This window comes from Grampus griseus, assembly GCF_964374135.1.
Source record: "Grampus griseus genome assembly, chromosome: 6".
Classification (NCBI taxonomy): domain Eukaryota; kingdom Metazoa; phylum Chordata; class Mammalia; order Artiodactyla; family Delphinidae; genus Grampus; species Grampus griseus.
Window position 1 is genome coordinate 36480820 of NC_139000.1, and position 18731 is coordinate 36499550.

An 18731-nucleotide genomic window follows, 5' to 3' on the forward strand; every position below is an offset into this window, starting at 1 on the left:
CAGGGCCATGTCTCTGCCTCATTAGGTAACCTGAGCCAGCTGCTTCACTCTAGGGCAGTTTTCCTGTCCATACAGTGAGGGTTGGTCAGGATGGCCTGTGAGGACGCCCCTGCTCTGTTCTTCTGTAATTCTCTTTGTCTCTTCCTCCAGTTCCCCCCCCCCGTTACACTCTTTCCAGATTTTGCATTTTCTTAAGATCCCTATGAGAGTTGAGCCAAAACCTCTAACCCTCCTGGAAAGCAACCCTGCCTATCATTTGTTCACTCACTCATTCCTTTCTCTTTAAATGTATTCACCGAGAATTGCTTATGCATTGATTTAATTGTGTATCCATCCATTCATTCATTTATTGATCCTGTAAACATTCTCGGCCTGCGCTGGCTGGGGACTGACCTGTGAGGGTGGATCCCTGCCCCTGAGCCACCTTCTCCAACTTTTCCACACCAATTAAGATTTCTAAGTAGACTCTGTGTAATTGGGTCTTTGGGACATCATCCCTGAAGCACCCCAAAGTTTCTAAGCTGTGCACATTTCCTCTTCTCCCTCTAAATTGCCTTGGGGATGGTGCAGTCCCTTGGTGCAGGGAGCTTTGAAAGGTGCCTGCTTCTCAGAAGGCTGTCAGCTGGCATGGAGCTGGGAGCTGCCCAGGTCGGGCGGTCCCTGGCTGCCCATAGTAAACTATCGGGCACCCTGTTCAGCTTTGAGCCCACCAGAATTTCCTAATTCTACCAAACCTGACACATTTTCAAAGAACTTCGCTGAATTCTAAGTACTTTGTCTACTTCCACCAAATTCTAAAAGCTCCACATTAGTCTATCAAGTTGCAAGCACTTCGCTGAATTCTACAAAAGCCTAGGCATGTCTTCTTAGCTTGGAAAGCTGAGTCAGTGTGAAACTCCGGGTCCTGCCCACTGGGGTTCCCTGGATACAGGAGGCTCAGACCTGCTTCTTTGACCTGTTTTCTCCTAGTTCCAGCCAGAGAAGGTTCCTGGTCTCTGCAACTTTTTCCAGGGAACAAGGGACATAGATCTGGAAGAGCCTGAAGGTAAGTGAAAAAATGGGGAAATGTGGGCAGAGGAAGGGGCTGGGAGTCAGGAGCCCCAGGGGAATTCCTGGAGCCTTGGCTTCCCCCTCTAACTCACTGTGCAGTGCTGAGCAAGTCTCTTTCCCTCTCTGAGCTTCACTTCCCCCATATATAACAAGGTAGTGGCCTTGCTGATCTGCAAGACCCCTCCCAGCTGGGCCATGTGTCATCCAGGCTAGGAACAGCTCATATCTGGCAGCCAGTTGCTCACTCCCAAGTTGTCTTAGCCCCAGGAAGTGGCAGCAAGGCAGGAAGAAGTTGTCTGTGGCCAGGCTGGGGTCTTCAACTTGGCCTTCAGAATCTGGGTGAAGAGGGTAGGGGGTGGCACCCCTGTGGGCTAGCTGGGGTAGGCAACAGGCAGGAAGTGGGTGAGAGAGGTGAGGGCCATTCTGGAAGTGCAAACACAGGGCCGTGATGCACAAAGGACAGAGGGGTCAGGTGGCCTGGGAGAGGATAAAGGAAGGCTCCCCAGGAGAGGTAGCGTTTGAACTGGTTTTCAGATAGCATTTGGCCAGAAGAGATCTGAAGGCAGGAAGGACACCGTGGGCTCTGCAGATGAAGCTTCCTGGCCCTGCTTTGGGAACTAGAGTCTGTCCCACAGCCTGCAGCCACATCCCTCCTCCTCCCCGCTTCCTGCAACTTCCCCCCACCCCGCACTTCCCCCATCCCCACTGCCCCACCCCGCACCCTGCAAGCTCCAGCCCCAGGAGAGAAGGCACAGCAGGAGGCTCAGAATCTCAGATTTTCAGCACTCAGGGGAAGGCAGACAAGGCACTGAGCAGGTCTGGTGACCATGTCCCTGCTCTGAGCTTTCTTTGTCCTCCTGGTTCATCCCCCGGCAGTTTGCTCCCCACCCTCCGGGCTGCTGCTTCTCTAGTGATGCCTCCACAGCCCCTGCCTGGTCTCCATACACCTCTTCCCAGGGGAAGTTGTCCTGCCTGGTCCTCTGAAGCCCTGGCCACAGGTCTGAGGGTCTGCACTAACGGGGTGTGTGTGTGTGTGTGTGTGTGTGTGTGTGTGTGTGTGTGTGTGTGTGTGTGTGTGTGTGTGTGGAAGAGAGAGCAAGAGTGAGTGCCTGCTGCACAGGTACATACACTCGAGCCTGGTGTGGCGTATATACTCACAAGAAAATGTGTGTGCCTGGCTTTCGGGCGGGCGTTTGTACACACAGACAGGTGGGTACGTTTGTGGTAACCTGCGTGGGTGTATATATACTCGGACAGGTAGACAATCACTGCAGATGTTTGCCAGTGACTTTAGGGGATAAATTATGTGGTACATGGAACCGTGCAAAGAGGAGGCTCTGGCCTGCCCGAGCCCTGGCACAGCATCTGCTGCTACTGATCCTCTGTCCAGGGAGGGTGCCTCTCCAGGAAGCCAGCCTCAGAGTTTCCCAGCCGAAACTTGAAGGGAGCTCACAGCTCACGCTCCCTGACCCCACGACGTCTCTAGACACAGTCAAAGTGAGGCAAGACCTCCTATCTGTGGACCTGGGGCAAGGTCGGAGCTCTCCTTGCTGCAGAAAAGGCCCCTCAGCCCCTGAGGTACGGCCCAAAGCTCAGGACCCTGCACTTGTATGTGTGAGAGGAGCGTCCACAGGGGCCCCCGAGCCTGGGCCTCGCTGGGTGGTGGAAGCCCAGGGATACCCGGAGAGACTCCGTATCAGGAAGGATTTTGTGACCCTTTGACTGGCCTGAAGGCACAATAAAAAGAAGTTATGTCTAAGGGAGTAATGCGCTTCCTGTCACTAGAGGTGCGCAAACAGAAGCAGGATGAGGCTCGGGTGGGAACTGGAGAGGAGTTCTGCCTGGGGATGTTTGGGGTCCAGTGGCCTGGCAAATGTTCTCATTTGTTCCCCTAATGCCTAGCACAATGCCTGGCATGTGGTAGGAACTCAATCACTTCTTGATTCTGAAAAATGGGAGGACTAAGAGAAGGAAATCATCTGCTACAAGGGAGGCGTTGACAGGAACTGGAGCTTAACCCAGACCCAGGCTTGGGCGGTGCATCCCAGGGTTTAGCGACATAGTGCCAAGTGCCCGAAACACCAAGGAAGGGTTAAGTCATGCTCCTTAGTGGGTGAGAAGATTAGGGGCAGGGTGGGGACTTGGGAGAAAGACGTCCATCCAGCGTGGTAAAAGACCAACCAAGATTTGGGGTTTAACAGAGGCAAACATCTGCTCTGAGCATGGTGCAGCTGTCATGTTGTTGGGAGGATTGGATTCTAGACTCGCCTTGCCAGGGATCTGCTGTGTGGCCTCAGTTTCCCTACCTGCACAATGGGAGCTCCAACGAGTTGACCTCTCAGGGCATATCCCACGCTGATGCCTAGGAGTTCATGAAGTCAAAGCAGCCCTGGCTCAGGTTCAGAGAAAATAGGAGGTTTGGGACAGGGCCAAAAGATCTATCAATTTTTCATTCAAAAACACACGATGGAGGCAGATTCTGAAGGTCAATCCACACACAGTAGCTGATGAAGCAGGCCCTATGGGGGGACAGGTGGACAAGCGCTCTGGTAGGCTCAGAAGCCAGGACCCTCTCCAAGGCGAGGCACAATGTGTGCTTCATGCATGGAGACCAGAGCTGACCTGCAGAGACAAGTCAGATTTCTGCAGGCTGAGGGAGAAAGAAGGGCATCCCCAACAGTGGGAATGGTGTAAAGTAGCTCAGAGGCTTCCTGAAAGCCAGGAGGACCCTCAGAGACCACCTAGCCCAGTGATTCTCAAAGTGTGGTCCCTTGGCCAACAGCAGCAGCATCACTCAGACCTAATGAGTTAGAAACTCTGGGGATAGAGCCCAGAAATCTGTGTTTTAACAAACTTTCCAAGTGATTCTAAGATTTGAGGACCTTTGATCCAGCCCATTGCTTCCCAGACTATGCTGGTAGAATACTTATTTGCAGGAGGTTAATGGGTGCTCTGTAAAAGGAGGATCTATGGTCAAATAAGTTTGGGAATTACATACTCTACACTGCTTTCAGAAAGTCCCAAATCACAGTGGGGCATTAAAGGCTCTGAGAAGTCCTGCAGTATATTATTTACTTTTGATTAACCCAATGTTGTTTCAAATTGATTTTTCAGATTGCCTACTAACATTTCCATTAAGACTCTTAGGGAAATTCTGATCCACATCGATCCTCATTTTTCACATGGATAAATCGCAGCCTAGAAGAATGGGGACTGCCCAAAGTCACAGAGAGAGAGTGTGTCAGAGCTGGAAAAGACCCTAGCAATATACCTCATCCCTAAAGAGACTCTGTGGGCTCCCCGCCACCCTGCACCCTCTTTCCCTGCCTCCCAGCTGTGCCCTCCAGGGCCCTGCAGTATGGAGCTGGTCAACAGGACAGAGGTCTCTGAGTTCTTTCTGAAAGGATTTTCGGGCTACCCAGCCTTGGAGCACCTGCTCTTCCCTCTGTGCTCAGCCACGTACCTGGTGACCCTGCTGGGGAATACAGCCATCGTGGTAGTGAGCGTGCTGGACGTCCACCTGCACACACCCATGTACTTCTTCCTGGGCAACCTCTCCATCCTGGATATCTGCTACAGCCCACCTTTGTGCCCCTGATGCTGGTCCACCTCCTGTCGGCCCAGAAGACCATCTCCTTTCTTGGCTGCGCAATGCAGATGTGTCTGAGCCTGTCCACGGGCTCCACAGAGTGTCTGCTGCTCGCCATCATGGCCTATGATCGCTACCTGGCCAACTGCCGGCCACTCAGGTGCTGATGAGCCACCGGCTCTGCTTGCTGCTGGCGGGAGCCGCCTGGGTACTCTGCTTCTTCAAGTCAGTGACTGAGACAGTCATCGCCATGAGGCTGCCCTTCTGTGGCCACCGTGTGGTCAGTCACTTCACCTGCGAAATCCTGGCAGTGCTGAAGCCGGCGTGCGGTGATACGTCAGTCAACGAGGTCTTCCTGTGGGTGCGTGCCATCCTGCTGCTGCCCGTGCCCCTGGCGTTCATCTGCCTGTCCTGCATGCTTATCCTGGCCACCATCCTGAGGGTGCCCTCAACCGCTGGACGCCACAAAGCCTTCTCCACCTGCTCGGCGCACCTGGCTGTGGTGCTGCTTTTCTATGGCACCATCATCTTCACGTACATGAAACCCAGGAGCAAGGAGGCCCGCATCTCTGATGAGGCCTCCACGGTCCTCTATGCTGTGGTCACGCCCATGCTGAACCCCGTCATCTACAGCCTGAGGAACGAGGAAGTGATGGAGGCCGCCAGGAAGGTGTGGGACAGGAGATGGACCTCCAGGTGAGGGAGGCCGGGGCTCTGCAGGCTAGCAGGCCAGGCCTTCATTAGCCTACAGTGAGGGCTGTGGGTGTGGAATTTCCAGCCCAGAAACGCAGCACCAAGTCCCACTGATCCTGCCACAGAGGAGCTCACAATCACCCCTCTGCTCCTCCCCCCGGCAGACCCATGGGGCGCTCTCAGCATCACTGCCTGCATCTTTACACCAGCCTCCTGTCTGGCCTTAGGATTTCAGTCTTGTTCCTCCCAGTCTCTCCTCCAAGGGGCATGCAGAGGGATCTTTTGAAAAGTACATGTGATCCTGTCACTCTCCTGACTGAAACCCCTGGATGGCTCCCCAGAGCTCTCAGGATGAACTGTGAGGTCTTCAGTGGGGCATTCGAGGACCCCACAAGCTGGCCCTGACTAAACTCCCTCCCCGTCCTGTGCCCCACAGCCTCCCCCCTGTCAGCTGCACACGCCAGCCAGCTGTGAGCCTCAGTGTTGCCCAGCACTGCCCAGCTCTGTGCCCTTGCTGGTTCTTTCCACAAGGCAGCCTCCACCCAGCAGGCAGTTCCACTCGTAAAAGGACTGCCTGACCCTCAAGGCCCATCTTTTATTTTTTAAATATAGTCCCATGTGATATACAGGAGGTTCTTGTTTTTCTGTTTTATATATAGTAATGTGTATCTGTTAATTCCACGCTCCTAACTTATCCCTGCCCCCATCTCAAGGCCCATCTTGAATGCCACCTCCGCCAGGAAGCCCCTCCCACTCTGCATCTCTCACTGTGCTCTTCCTGCTTTATTTTCAGTGTTACTGTTAAGAGCAGGTAGTATCGGATTCCACTCTGTCCCAAGGTCCAGCCCGGCCCAACTCCAGGCCCTTAAAAATAAATAAATAAATAAATAGAATTCTTAAATAAATAGAAAACACATCGATGTAGGGGTGACAATGGCAGAGCCTGGGGTCCTTCCCAAATCTGAGCAGAGCTGAGATGGAGCTCACAGATGACAGGCATGACCTAGTGCCTTGGGAGGTGACAGTAGAGGCAGTGACGAGCCCTAGCACCCAAGATTTCCAGACCTGCCCAGCCACCGGGATACCAATCACTCCAAGCAGCTTAGGGCCTGGATTCTCCTGTCTCCCTTTTAGCAGCAGTAGCTTCCGGGGCCTCCCTGCCCAGCATCCAGGCCTCACCTGGCCTTGGGGAGACTCTGCTCTACCTGTCTTCAGCCCACCCCCTAGGACCCTGCCATAGCTACCTCTTCCTGGTGCTCAGCCTTTTCCCAGCTTTCCTCTCTGAGAGCTCAGTGAACACACAGAGGAAATGGACTCAGATTCAGAGAGCATCTCCATTCCCTGCCCGCTCTGGTCTCAGTGTCACCGTCCATGTGATGGGAGAGCTGAGCTTGGTTGCAAGCAGCGGGCCAGCTCTCCTGCCGCCTGGCTGCAGGTAAGCACATTCCTTGCTTTGGGCCCTCAGTTCCCCTCCAGTCCCTCTTCCTATTCCTCGGTTGGTCAGAACAGAGGCACAGAGGAGGGAAGCACAGCCCCGCAGCTCACAGCCTGACCAAGCCAGGGTGACCGCTGCCACTAAGACCTTCTGCTAGGCCTTTGATGCCACGACAGGGGTTAGGACTTTATCCTGTGGGCATTTGGGTTTACAATCATTACTTATAGATACTTTTAGAAAGGTCACTGATTAGATACCTTTCTTCACCCATGAAATTGTCAAAGAATTGTTTTTAATGTCTATTGTTAACTACGGTGCAGTGAGGTAGGTAATGTCATACACTGCTGGTGGGGGTGGGAATAAGTTAATATGACCTTCCTGCCAAGTAAGTGGTGGGTATGAATCAAGAAACTTAAAAACTTCAGACCTTGGGCTTCCCTGGTGGCGCAGTGGTTGAGAGTCCGCCTGCCGATGCAGGGGACACGGGTTCGTGCCCCGGTCCGGGAAGATCCCACATGCCGTGGAGCGGCTAGGCCCGTGAGCCATGGCCACTGAGCCTGCGCGTCCGAAGCCTGTGCACCGCAACGGGAGAGGCCACAACAATGACAGGCCTGCGTACCGCAAAAAAAAAAAACAAAAAAAAACTTCAGACCTTCTGACGCAACACCTCTACTTCTAGGAATTAGTCTGAGAAAATTATTAGAGGTGCAAAGATTTATGTATAAGTATATATATATATATATATATATATACACACATATATGGATATTAATCACAGCATTATTTATGGTAACAAAAATTTGTAAGTATCTTAATGTCCAAGCATAGCAGAATGTTTAAATAAATCCTGGTGGAGCCCAATGATAGACTGTGACACAGCCATTAGAAATCCTATTTTTTGAAGGATATTTGATGATGGGAAATTCTCACACTGTAATTAATAGAAAAAGGCAGAACATATAACATTGTACTCAGTATAATCCCAATTCTTTAAAGGTATTTTTCTTATGGATATATGAATAAGTATGTATGTAGAAAATTCTGGAAAATTAAGACAAAATGTGAACTAACAGTCGTTTCCTTTGGCTGATGGGATTACAGATAAATATTGTTTCCTTACTTATTCTTTCCAATATTGTCCAATACTTCTAAAATGAACATCACTTTGAACTTAAAAATAATATTATTTTTGAGACATGGAAGATCATGTGGCTCCAGAGTAGAGCACAGACGAGAAGGGCCCTGGGCTGAGGGCAGCAAGTGTGGAAGCTGGTGCCGTAACCCAGGCACCCATGGGGCCTGAGCCAGGTGGGCAGTCAGGCAGAGAGGGCGGGGCTGAGAAACCTTGGGGACATTCAGCTGGTCGCAGAGGTGGCTGAGGGAGAGGGGGACTGTGCGCTGGTGCCCGAGCTTCTGGCTTATTTGGGTGGATAGTGCTCCACCCTGAAAGAAACCCTGAGTTATGGGGAAGATGAGAGAATCAGGTTGGAGGGGGTGGGATGGGAGGGTGGTGATGAGCTTGTTTGGATGCATTTGTGGGTAACCATGGGGTGGCAAGACAGCCCTGTTCCTAAGCAGCTGGAAAATAAGTGGGGACAATCTTCCAATATTTATTTTGACCTGTGTCCTTGAAAAAAAAATTCCAAGAGACAAATCATAGTATAATGGGAAAATCTGCAACTGCTGCATTATTTAAGGCTGTTTTTTAGTCCCTAAACTGTGTCAAGTTGTCATTTTTTATTGTGAAGGAAAGAGAAGGACATGGAAAGGGAAATGGAAAAGGGAACCTGCAGAAACTCATGCACCTGGCTCAACCCCTGACTTCATGGTCCCTCACAAGGGCTCGGAGTCTCACCCTGTACAGCAATTCGCTTTCCTTAACCTTTCATGAGTGCAGGTCCCCACAGCTCTCCTGGAAGGAGACACCCCATTTCACAGCCCAGGACGCCGAGGCCAAGGGCAGGGGTCATAGCACCCCAGCCTCAGGTCCAAGGGGCAGGGCTGCAATGAGACCTTCAGATTCTCTGTCCAGTGTCTCTCCTGTGCTCTCCTCACCCAGCCAGGGCCTCCTGGAGAAGCACAGGGAACCTGGGGTCTCTGAAGCCCCATAGCTGCCAAGTGTGCAAACTTGTATAGTTGCAGAGCTTGAACTTTAAATTGGGCAGGGACTGAGAGGTGCCCAAGGGCAAGGAGCACACGACGTGTCTACATGGCAAGGGACCAGGAGGCTGGGCCTCGGGGCCTCCCCCCGGCCCGCCCCAGCACAGTGTGTCTGCCAGTAATGAACTCAGTACTCCCTTGCTCTGCTCTCCCAGGCCTCAGGTCACCTCACCGGGCAGCTGCTTCAGCCACCTGCCTGCACTAATGCCACTGGGCCAATAGGTAGGAGGTAAGGAGAACCCATCTAGCATGTTGACTCTTCTCATGAACTTTTTTTGTTTATTTTATTTATTTATTTATTTATTTATTTTTTGGTACACGGGCCTCTCACTGCTGTGGCCTCTCCCGTTGCGAAGCACAGGCTCCGGACGCGCAGGCTCAGCGGCCATGGTTCATGGGCCCAGCTGCTCCACGGCATGTGGGATCTTCCCGGACCGGGGCACAAACCCGTGTCCCCTGCATCGGCAGGCGGACTCTCAACCACTGTGCTACCAGGGAAGCCCATGAACTTTTTTTTAAACATGCAGAAAACCAGAATATCTGCTTGGGGAAGGGAACATAATGGTAGTAATAATATCAGCTACCACTGACTGAATACTTACCATGTGCCAAGCTCTGTGCTAAGAGCTTTCACTGGATCCTCAAAATCACCCCATGAGGAAATACTATTCTTATCTCCACAGGTAAGGAAGCTGAGGCTGAGAAAACAATTAGCAAGTGGCAGGTCTGGGACATGGGCCCTGGTTGCTCTGACTCACCTCAAAGCCCACACTCACCTGCTTTGCTAACACAGCGAGGAATGTGAAGCAGGAATCCCAGATCCAGGCATTTCCGGGAAATTGTAACAGGAGCTTCTTCTCGTTATGCCCCTCACCTTCCTTTAAAAATAATATGTAAAGCCTAAAATAAGTATTAAATGGTTCAAACTAGATTTACCAGCCAATGAAATTGACATGATATTTACCATGCAAAGTGACCCTGGGTCTGTCAGACCTCAGGGTTGGAAGTTGCTAGAAAGATGTGAGGAGGGAATGTTTTGAAGGTTGCACAGAGTCCCAGAGACAAGCTAACTGAATGGCTCCATTTCACTCAAGGAGAAACTGGACCAAGGTCATAGAGCAGAATCGGAACAAAGGCAAGAATCCAATCTGGGCCCCTCACCCCAGTCGAGGGCTCCTTCCATGGCATCTCCCTGCCTCTCAGGAGGGGTAAAACTGGGGAGTGGATTAGACAATGATTCTCAGAGACACTCAATTTCCTATCGCTCTGGATATCTTACTTTCCAGGACATGACAGGGTGAGAGGCCTGGCAGACAGATGCTAGAGTGATTTTCTGAGTGTATTGCGAAACACCATCGTACCCAAGTGCTCTGCAACGTTTCTGGTCCTCTTCCAGCTGAGCATGTGGTAGGACTACACAGGCCAGTGCGTTGTGGGCATTTGGGATACAAGTCACTTCTGGGTCGGAGCACTTAACTTCTGGTGTGAGATGCTCTGGTGTGTTCTGGTGATGTCCCAGGTGGTGGAGCCAGGGTCTCTGAGGATGATGACCTGGAACAGAGCCCCCTGAAAACATGCAATGGACATGTAGCGTGAGAACTAAACCTCTGTCGTGGTAAGCCACTAAAATTATGAGGTTGTATGTTATTGCAGCAAAACCCAGCTCATCTTAACTGATGGAGCAAGGGAACTGCAGCTGCTCCCTCATGTCCCAGCCTGGGCCCACGCTGCAGTCAAAGCTGTTGGTAACCTGGCAGCATGGTATTTTCTAGACACAGCCTTATTTCTTTGGGGTCATAAGCCCATGGCCTAGTGGGCTGTTCCTAACTTCCATGAATGTGTTATGATCAGACTCTTAAACTGTAAGGAACCCCTATCACTCTCCTGATTTAGCTCTCCAGAGAGAGCAGCTATCCCTGCAGGGAGGAGACTGGCCCCACTAAAGCTCTCCTCCCAGCAATCACACGGCTGCATCGTTGTTCTGCTGGTGTGTGCTCTGGAGGAAGGCGAGAGAGGGTGATCTCAAGGTAAGAAATCTGGGATCAGGATTTTGGCAGAAGAAAAGCACTGGATCTCAAATGGTACCTCCTGCGTGTAGGCACTGCAGGGTGTTAGGGATGAACTGGACACAGCCCTTTGATTTCCATAGCTCACAGTCTATTGTGTGAGAGAGAATGACACACTAACTGCTAGTGGCTGTGTGAGCGTCATGTTTTCGGGATGGTCAGTTCTGTGGACTGGGAAGGCGGGCCCCGCAGAGGAGGTGTGTGTGAGCTGAGCCTTGGAGGATGAGTGGAAGAGAAAGGCCGCTCCGGCTGAGGAAAGTATGAGAAGAGAGACGAGACAGGAGTGTGTGGGATTTGTTCATCAATGGGGAGTGGTCTGAGGCTGAGCAGGGGTGGATGAAGGTACAGGAGTTGAGGCAGGAGGGCAGACCAGAGCCTGAAGACAAAAGCCCTCAGTTGCCTGTGCCATTCCCACTTGATTTTTTTGTTGGAGACAAGGGTGGGGAAGAGAAATGCAGAGTCAGGCTATTTCCCACCTTTTACCTGCCTGAAAACACCCTCCACACCTATGTCCAGTGTCAAAATTTGAGGTTAAAAGGTCTTTTTTGGGCAACACACTCAAAAAAGACCAAGGCCTTATAACTGAATCTGAAATTAAGCTTTGGGCTTAATCCAGCCACTTGAAGTCACAACCCAGGAAAGATGCTTCCTTTTAACTTCTTCTTTCCAGACCTCAGGTTTTACTTTACATCCCAGACTCAGAGAGAATCTCAGAGGTTTCTAAAGCTGAGAGAGGAAGGGATGTGACCAAGGTCACCAGAGAGCAAGGAAATGAGTGTAAACTGTTAGGCCAGAAGCTGCATCTGCCTCTGCTGTATTCCCAGCACCCAGCACATAGCAGGTGCTCAATAACAATTTGATGAATGAGGGAACGAATGAACCATCACAATCAGGCAATGCTTTACCTTTCTGTCAAACTTCAGCAAAAAAATCGCTACCTTTAAATGTTTACATGGATAAGATTTACGGTCATTGGCTGACCCAGATTTATCAACTACCCCTGTATGTTCCAGAAACGCCCCTAACAATCGCCTTGATTTAGGCTGGAGGAGGGAAAACCAGCACAGGCTCTGGGGAGAGAGGGGGTCATGACAGATGCTGGAGCTCTTGTGCGGGGAGGTGATAAGCACAGATCCAGCAGGTGCCTGCGGCTGAGGACACAGTCTTTGATCTGGAGCCTTGCTGCTGGGTGGCTCACCAGCACTTTTCTGTGTGTCTCATCTGGCTACACAAAATTCCCGTTTTTCAGAAGGCAACTGAGTCTCAAAGGCCAAGCGACTTGGTCAACATCACACAGCTAGTTAGAGCCGGAGCTGGGATGCAACGCTGGGTTTTCAGAATCCTGCGCTGAATATCTGTTGAGTGACTGTCCTTGGCGGCACTCGCTGTACGAGGTGCCGAGAGGAAGGAGACAGTCCCGCTCTCAAGGGTGGTAGAGGAGACAGGTGCACAACACGAGAGCACAGAGGATGGTCAGGGGCTGTGGGAGCACAAGAAGGGGGCAGGTGACTCTGCAGGGTGCAGGAGGGAGAGGAGGAGAGATGAGCTGGACTCTGAAGGAGCAGGAATGCCCCCACTGGGGAAGAGAGGGAGGACTGCCTACAAAAGGGAACTTCTTGGGCCAAGATGTAGTGCTGGGAAAAGACATGGTTTATTCAGGAGAGGGTGAGCCTATCGGCCCCTACAAATGATAGATGCAACTAGGCAGGAGGAATGAGGGGGAAGATCCAGTCCTGGAGGACGGACAGGGTTCCAATGCTGTCACAGGACATAGGCCTCACAGTAAAGCTAGGTGTGAAAGGAGTGAGGGAAGGGGTAGTTATATATCTTCTGAAAGGTTAAAGTTCACCCTCAGCTCCTATTTCTCCCTTACACCAGGGATCACTGGGGCTACAAGACAGCTTTCCCATCTAACACTTGACACTTCACTCCCTCGTGACACTGGCATTTCCCAAAGAGGCTGAGACCAGCTCAGAAGAGCAACGGAAGCTACCTGGGCGAAGACCGCAACCTTTCCCACCCTCCCTGTATAAAGCGAGTCAATGACTGATGACGCCTCTACCACATGAGACCTGGTTTCCCTCTTTGTGTGAGATTACTGCTGATATTATTCATCCTAAAAAGCAATATGGAGGCCAAGAAGAGAGTCACTTGGTTTTCAGGACCAGGGTTAAATGCTGTGACCAGTGGCTCTATTGGGATATGTATGTTCTTGTATGTTCTTTTAAAAATCAATGGATGGTCTGTCATTCCTTAAGGAGGAATGGCCAGAATAAGGCTTACACATCCTACGGAGTGGAAATATTCAACCTTTGTGCCCAAAGGAACGCTAAGTGAGCATCACTCATCACCCACCTCCCTCCCCGAGCTCATCTCTTAAGAAAGAGGGGCAGCACTTGTGACAGGTGCAGCATCTTTTTATCCACTTATTTTTCACACAACTATAGCCCCAGCACCTAAACAATACCTAGCACAGAGTAGGCATTCAACAAATATTCAGTGAGTGAATGACTCCGAAACACTATGGGCATAATTCAGCCGTATGAAGTCATAACCTAGAAATGATGCTTCCTCTTAACAGGCAAGAACGCTTTAGATTCCAAAGGAGCACCTGAAACATGAACCCTACTCTATCATCTCCCCTGAGCCCACTCAGGGGAGAAGACAGATGAGCCTAGGGGATTAGAATGGGTCCCGCCTCCCCTAAGTTACACCAGAACTGCAGAGCTGAGAGGGCCGGCTTGCAGACCTGAAGTCCACTCTCTTATTATACAGATGGTGAGACTAAATTCCAGAGGCAGGGCTGACCCGCTCCAGGTCATACATCCAGGTTGCTTGGCTCCCAGGCCAGCTGGTGCTTTTTCCAACACCCGTGTGGTCCAGATGGGAAAGGAGGGAGAATGAGATGGATGGGGCCAACCAGACGGCCGTGACAGAGTATGTCCTGCTGGGGCTACACGAGCACCACAACCTAGAGATGGTGCTGTTTGTACTCTGCCTGGGCATCTACTCTGTGATAGTGCTGGGGAACGCCCTCCTCATCGGGCTGAACATGCTGGACCCCCGCCTGCAAAGCCCCGTGTACTTCTTCCTCAGCAACCTCTCCCTCATGGATATCTGTGGCACATCCTCCTTTGTGCCTCTCATGCTGGTCAATTCCCTGGAAACCCAAAGCACCATCTCCGTCCCTGCAGATGTTCCTGACCCTGGCACTGGGCTCCACGGAGTGCCCGATCCTGGCCGTGATGGCGTGTGACCGTCACGTGGCCATCTGCCAGCCGCTTCAGTACTCAGAGCTCGTGAGCAGGCAGACGTGCATGTGGATGGCGGCACTGAGCTGGAGGACAGGCTTTGCCAACTCCCTGCTGCAATCCACTCTCACCTGGAGCCTCCCCTTCTGTGGCCACAATGTCATCAACCACTTCTGTGAGATCTTGGCAGTGCTGAAACTAGCCTGTGGGGACATCTCTCTAAACGCGCTGCTAACAATGGTGGCCACTACTGTCGTGACGCTGGCCCCGTTGCGGCTCATCTGCCTGTCCTGTTTTCATCCTTGCTGCCATCCTAAGGGTGCCCTCTGCTGCCGGCTGGAAGAAAGCCTTCTCTACCTGCTCTGCCCACCTCACAGTGGTGGTGGTTTTCTATGGGACCACCTCCTTCATGTACTTCAAGCCCAAGGCCAAGGACCCCAACTTGGCTAAGATTATCGCATTGTTCTATGGGGTTGTGACATCCTCGCTGAACCCCATCATCTACAGCCTGAGGAACACAGAGGTGAAAGCTGCCGCCATAGCTCTGCTGAGGGGAGACCTGCTCTCCAGGGAAATGTCCCGTTTTTCCTGTTGCTCTCTATCAGGCAGGACAGGCTAGGGTACACTCTGGTCATGATTTCAAAATTTCAGTGGCTTAAAACCACAAAGGTTTTTTCTCACTTACGCTGCAGGTCCATCAGAGGTTGGCTGGGGGATGTGCTCTGCACCATCGCCTTCATCCCTCTGGGACTCAGGATGATAAAGTAGCCACCATGTGGCGCCTTGCTGGTCCAAGTGGCAAAAGGCAAAGAGAAAATGACAAAGCCTGCGCTGATTCTTAAAGCTTCCACTCAGAAGTGACCTGTTACTTCCACTTCCACCTCACTGGCCAAGGCAAGGCGCACACCAGGGCTGACACCGAGGGGGAGGGAACACCCACCTACCACGCATCTGGAAGGAGGGGGAGGACTGAAGAATTTGTGAAGAGCCTAGTGACAGCCACCCACCCTACAGTCAACCCAGGGGCTACTGGAGATTTCTAGAGCTTCCTTCACCAGCTGCTGCCAGGTTCATCATCCCAGGAGAGTGCTGGTTAGCTCTCTTGTGGTGGCTTTGGACTGGGTCGAGCTAACTAGGGTGGAACCGGGCCTCCCAGAGTTTCCTTCCCTGTAAGGTTCTGGGATCGGGTGGACCACGAGAGAAATCCGCATGAGATGGGAGGCGAAGGCGAAGCAGCACCGTCATGGTGGGAGCCCTCACTTGCTGTCACCGGCCTGGGGCTCACCTTGCTGTCAGCACAGCTGCTCCAGCTCCTGCCACGCCGCCTGCAGCTGCTCGGAGGCCCGTGCCAAGTGTAGCGCCACGCCAGAGAGTGCCAGCTCCTCCTGCAGGTCACCAGTGTCACTGAGCCTGAAGGCAGCGAGGCCCAGACACGGGCTCCGGTCTGTCCTCACCTCCCCTTTCACGCCCCCCAAGAGCAGCTTCAGGCCCGACACCAGGTGCAGAGGCCCAGCTTTGCACAGTCTTCTCCAACTGCTCCCACAATCGACAGCTCTGTTCTCTACAACAGACCCCTTATATCACTCACGCTTGTCCTACTTTGGCCAGACCCTGGCTGATGCCTCACTCAAGAACCTACGATGGCTCCCATTAACCACAGAATGAAGCCCTAACTCTTCAGTTGAGTTCAAGCCCTCCAGGACCCAGCCCCCCACTTCTCCAGCCCGATGTTCCACTAACCCCCTTCACACGGTGACCCCCTCACTACAGTGTCTGTACTGCCTGCACCTTGGTGTCTCGCTCATGCTGACCTCTGGCGAGACCTGGGACTATTTTTCCAAGCCACCTTAGACACCAGCTCTCTCACACAGCCTTTCCTGGTGCACTTTGAATAGTCTCTCTTTCCTTTACGTCCCACAGCACTTTGTTGGTATCTTTCACTCGGTATCCATCCCATTCTGCTTTGCATCCATGGTATTTCACCACCACGTGGGCTCCTTGATGGCGGGATTCAACCAGGTCTGGCTTGTCTCTGCAGCTCCCACAGAGCTTTCCCGATAGAGGGTTACTGAACTGAACTGTCCCTCAGAAGCCCTCACAATGTCACATCTGGGGATTGGATCCTGTGCTGCTGGGTGTGCCCCAGGCAGTTGTGGACAGTCCGGGGTCTTAGTCCAAATGTATGGACAGACATGAGCAGAGAGCAGCAGTATCTGGTGGCCACGGCCATGTATTCCAGGAAGTCACTTGAACAAGTCAGGAGACAACAAAGGACCCCTGCTTTGGGACCCAGGAGGCCAAGGTTCCAGACCTGGTTCAGCTGCTCTGCCTGTCTCGGTCTTCTTGCTGGCCCTCTCCCTCCAGGAATCCCACAGGCACCTCAAACTCAAACTATCCACAACTGAACTCATCATTCTGCCCCACAAAGGTGTGTCATCATCTCAGGGAATGGCACCAACACCCGCCCCAAGTCACCAAGCCAGAAACGTGGCAGTCACCATAGGCTTTCTTTCATCCCTCACCACCCCACACATCCAAGCAGTCACCATGTCCTAGAGAATCCACCTCATAACGGCTCTCGGATCAGTCCCCTCCTTCCCACTGACACCGCCTTCACCATCTCTCTCTCAAATAGTGCAACATCGGTTTTGCTGCACTTTCAGCCTCCAAATCCTCTCCAAAATCCATCCTCTGCACCAGCCGTCAAAATACCTATCTGAAAAGACAAAATAACGCAAACAAAACAAAACAATCTGATCCGCTACTCTCCTGCTTAAATCCCTCCAATGAGGCCATTGCTCATTTCCCTAGGATAAAAGCCAGACCCCATGTACCTGCCCAGCCTCATCACTGGCTGCTTGCCTCCGCCCTAACTCCACACACACACACCCTGCAGGTCCAGAGGCCCTGAACTAGTCCCAGTTCCCCAGTAAAGATCAGTCTTTCCTGCTCCTGTGTCTCCCCCTTGCTGTTGCCTCCCATGTCCAAACACCTGACCTTTAGCTAACATACATTGGAGACTTACCACATAGCAGGCTAGGCACTATACTAAGTGTTCTAAGTGCTTTCCTGCTTGGGGACCAGATGGGATGATGGAAATTTCAGGGGAGGAATGTGATATGGACACTGGTGACCAGAGTGAACACTCTCCCAACATCCTGGCATTATGGAAACTCATTCAATCCTCACTCAATGCCCTCCACTCCATCCGGCTTCCAGAAAACCCCTTCTGATCCCTCCTAGCTGGGTGGGGTCTGTCTCAGCTCTGTCTCCCTCTTCAGTGCCTTCTGTACTCTACTGTGTCCTGAATCCCAGCTATTTGGGCTCATGTGTCCTAGTGATCTGTGTGGCATAATATTTCTGATACAGGAACAGACACCTAGCCCACACCTCTCCTTCCTTCTCACCATTCAATTGGTGAATGTGATGTGAGATGTGACCTTCTCACATCACTCTGCTCAGTGCCCGAAAGAAGAGATGTGATTGCAAAAAGCAGAGAACAAAGAGATGTTTTCCTGGCATCTGAGTTTCAAAAGCCTAGGCTCTAAAGGGAACATAAAAGACTTAAGGCATAAACAAAAGATTTGGGAGAAAAATGTAAGGAAAAATAGATGTCCCCACCTCCAGATTAATAAAAGATTCCCTAAGTTAGGGAGAGGAAAAAGCAAGGAGGAGGGGATGTAGTGAGAGCATTGGCATAGGAGGGCCCCAAAAGGGAGGGGCCCTGAGCCCCACTCCCCAGACCAAGCCCCTGGACAGGTTTGCAGGGTGTGAAAGCTGGAGCAACTCATGCATTGTTGGTCAAGTAAAATGCAGAGCAGGACCCCAGGGTAGAAATGGCTTCAAGGTGTTTCTGGGTAGCCAAGGTCTCACAAGTCTTTGCATGTGGCACAGAAGTGGTGGAGAGCCTCAGGACTGAAAGGGTTACACAGATGGGGACAAGAAACCACTCTGGGAAGGCCTGCTTGTACCACTAACTGGGGACCAGGTGGGATGATGGAAATCTCAGGGGCGCCACATGGACCCTGGTGACCAGGGAAAACACCCTCGCAGTATCTCGGCATTATATAAGACCCTCGGGACTCAGCTGTGACCTTTGTGGAAAGAGAAGAAATCCCCAAATGACAAAAGATTATGTTTCTGGCACTCGGGCAAAATGGAGACTCAAAACAGAAGTTACATTCTTGTGATATTTCTTGCACATCTGAGATTTGTACCTGCTAGTCCAATTTCCTGAGCCCTTAGCCTCCTTCCCTATTGGGTGTGGGCACCACAAGGGAGGTCTCACTGATTGAAATCATCTCAGCAAGTACACACACGCACACTCACACAACTCCCTACTCCCGGCTGCTGCAGCCTGACACAATGGGGCAAAAGCCTCAGACAGTAGCTCCAGCAGCTCATGCCAGCTAGGCTCCGTCACCCCTGTTGATTGTCTCAGGGTCCCTCTTTCCCTCCCCTCCCCACACCGTTTCCCTCAGGAAAAA

General features: G+C 51.8%; 1 protein-coding gene and 1 pseudogene across 2 annotated transcripts; both read left to right on the forward strand.

Moving 5' to 3' along the window:
• Nucleotides 1-4408: 4408 nt before the first annotated feature.
• Nucleotides 4409-5339, forward strand: OR13J1 (olfactory receptor family 13 subfamily J member 1; the record flags this gene model as incomplete). The annotated part of the gene is given in 3 exon segments (XM_082657317.1): nt 4409-4628; nt 4631-4798; nt 4801-5339. Coding segments are annotated over 3 exon segments (927 nt in total).
• An 8559-nt stretch (nt 5340-13898) lies between these two features.
• On the forward strand, nt 13899-14863 carry LOC309824130 (olfactory receptor 13C7-like; annotated as a pseudogene). The gene has a single exon. The product of its transcript is annotated as an olfactory receptor 13C7-like (transcript).
• Nucleotides 14864-18731: the final 3868 nt, after the last annotated feature.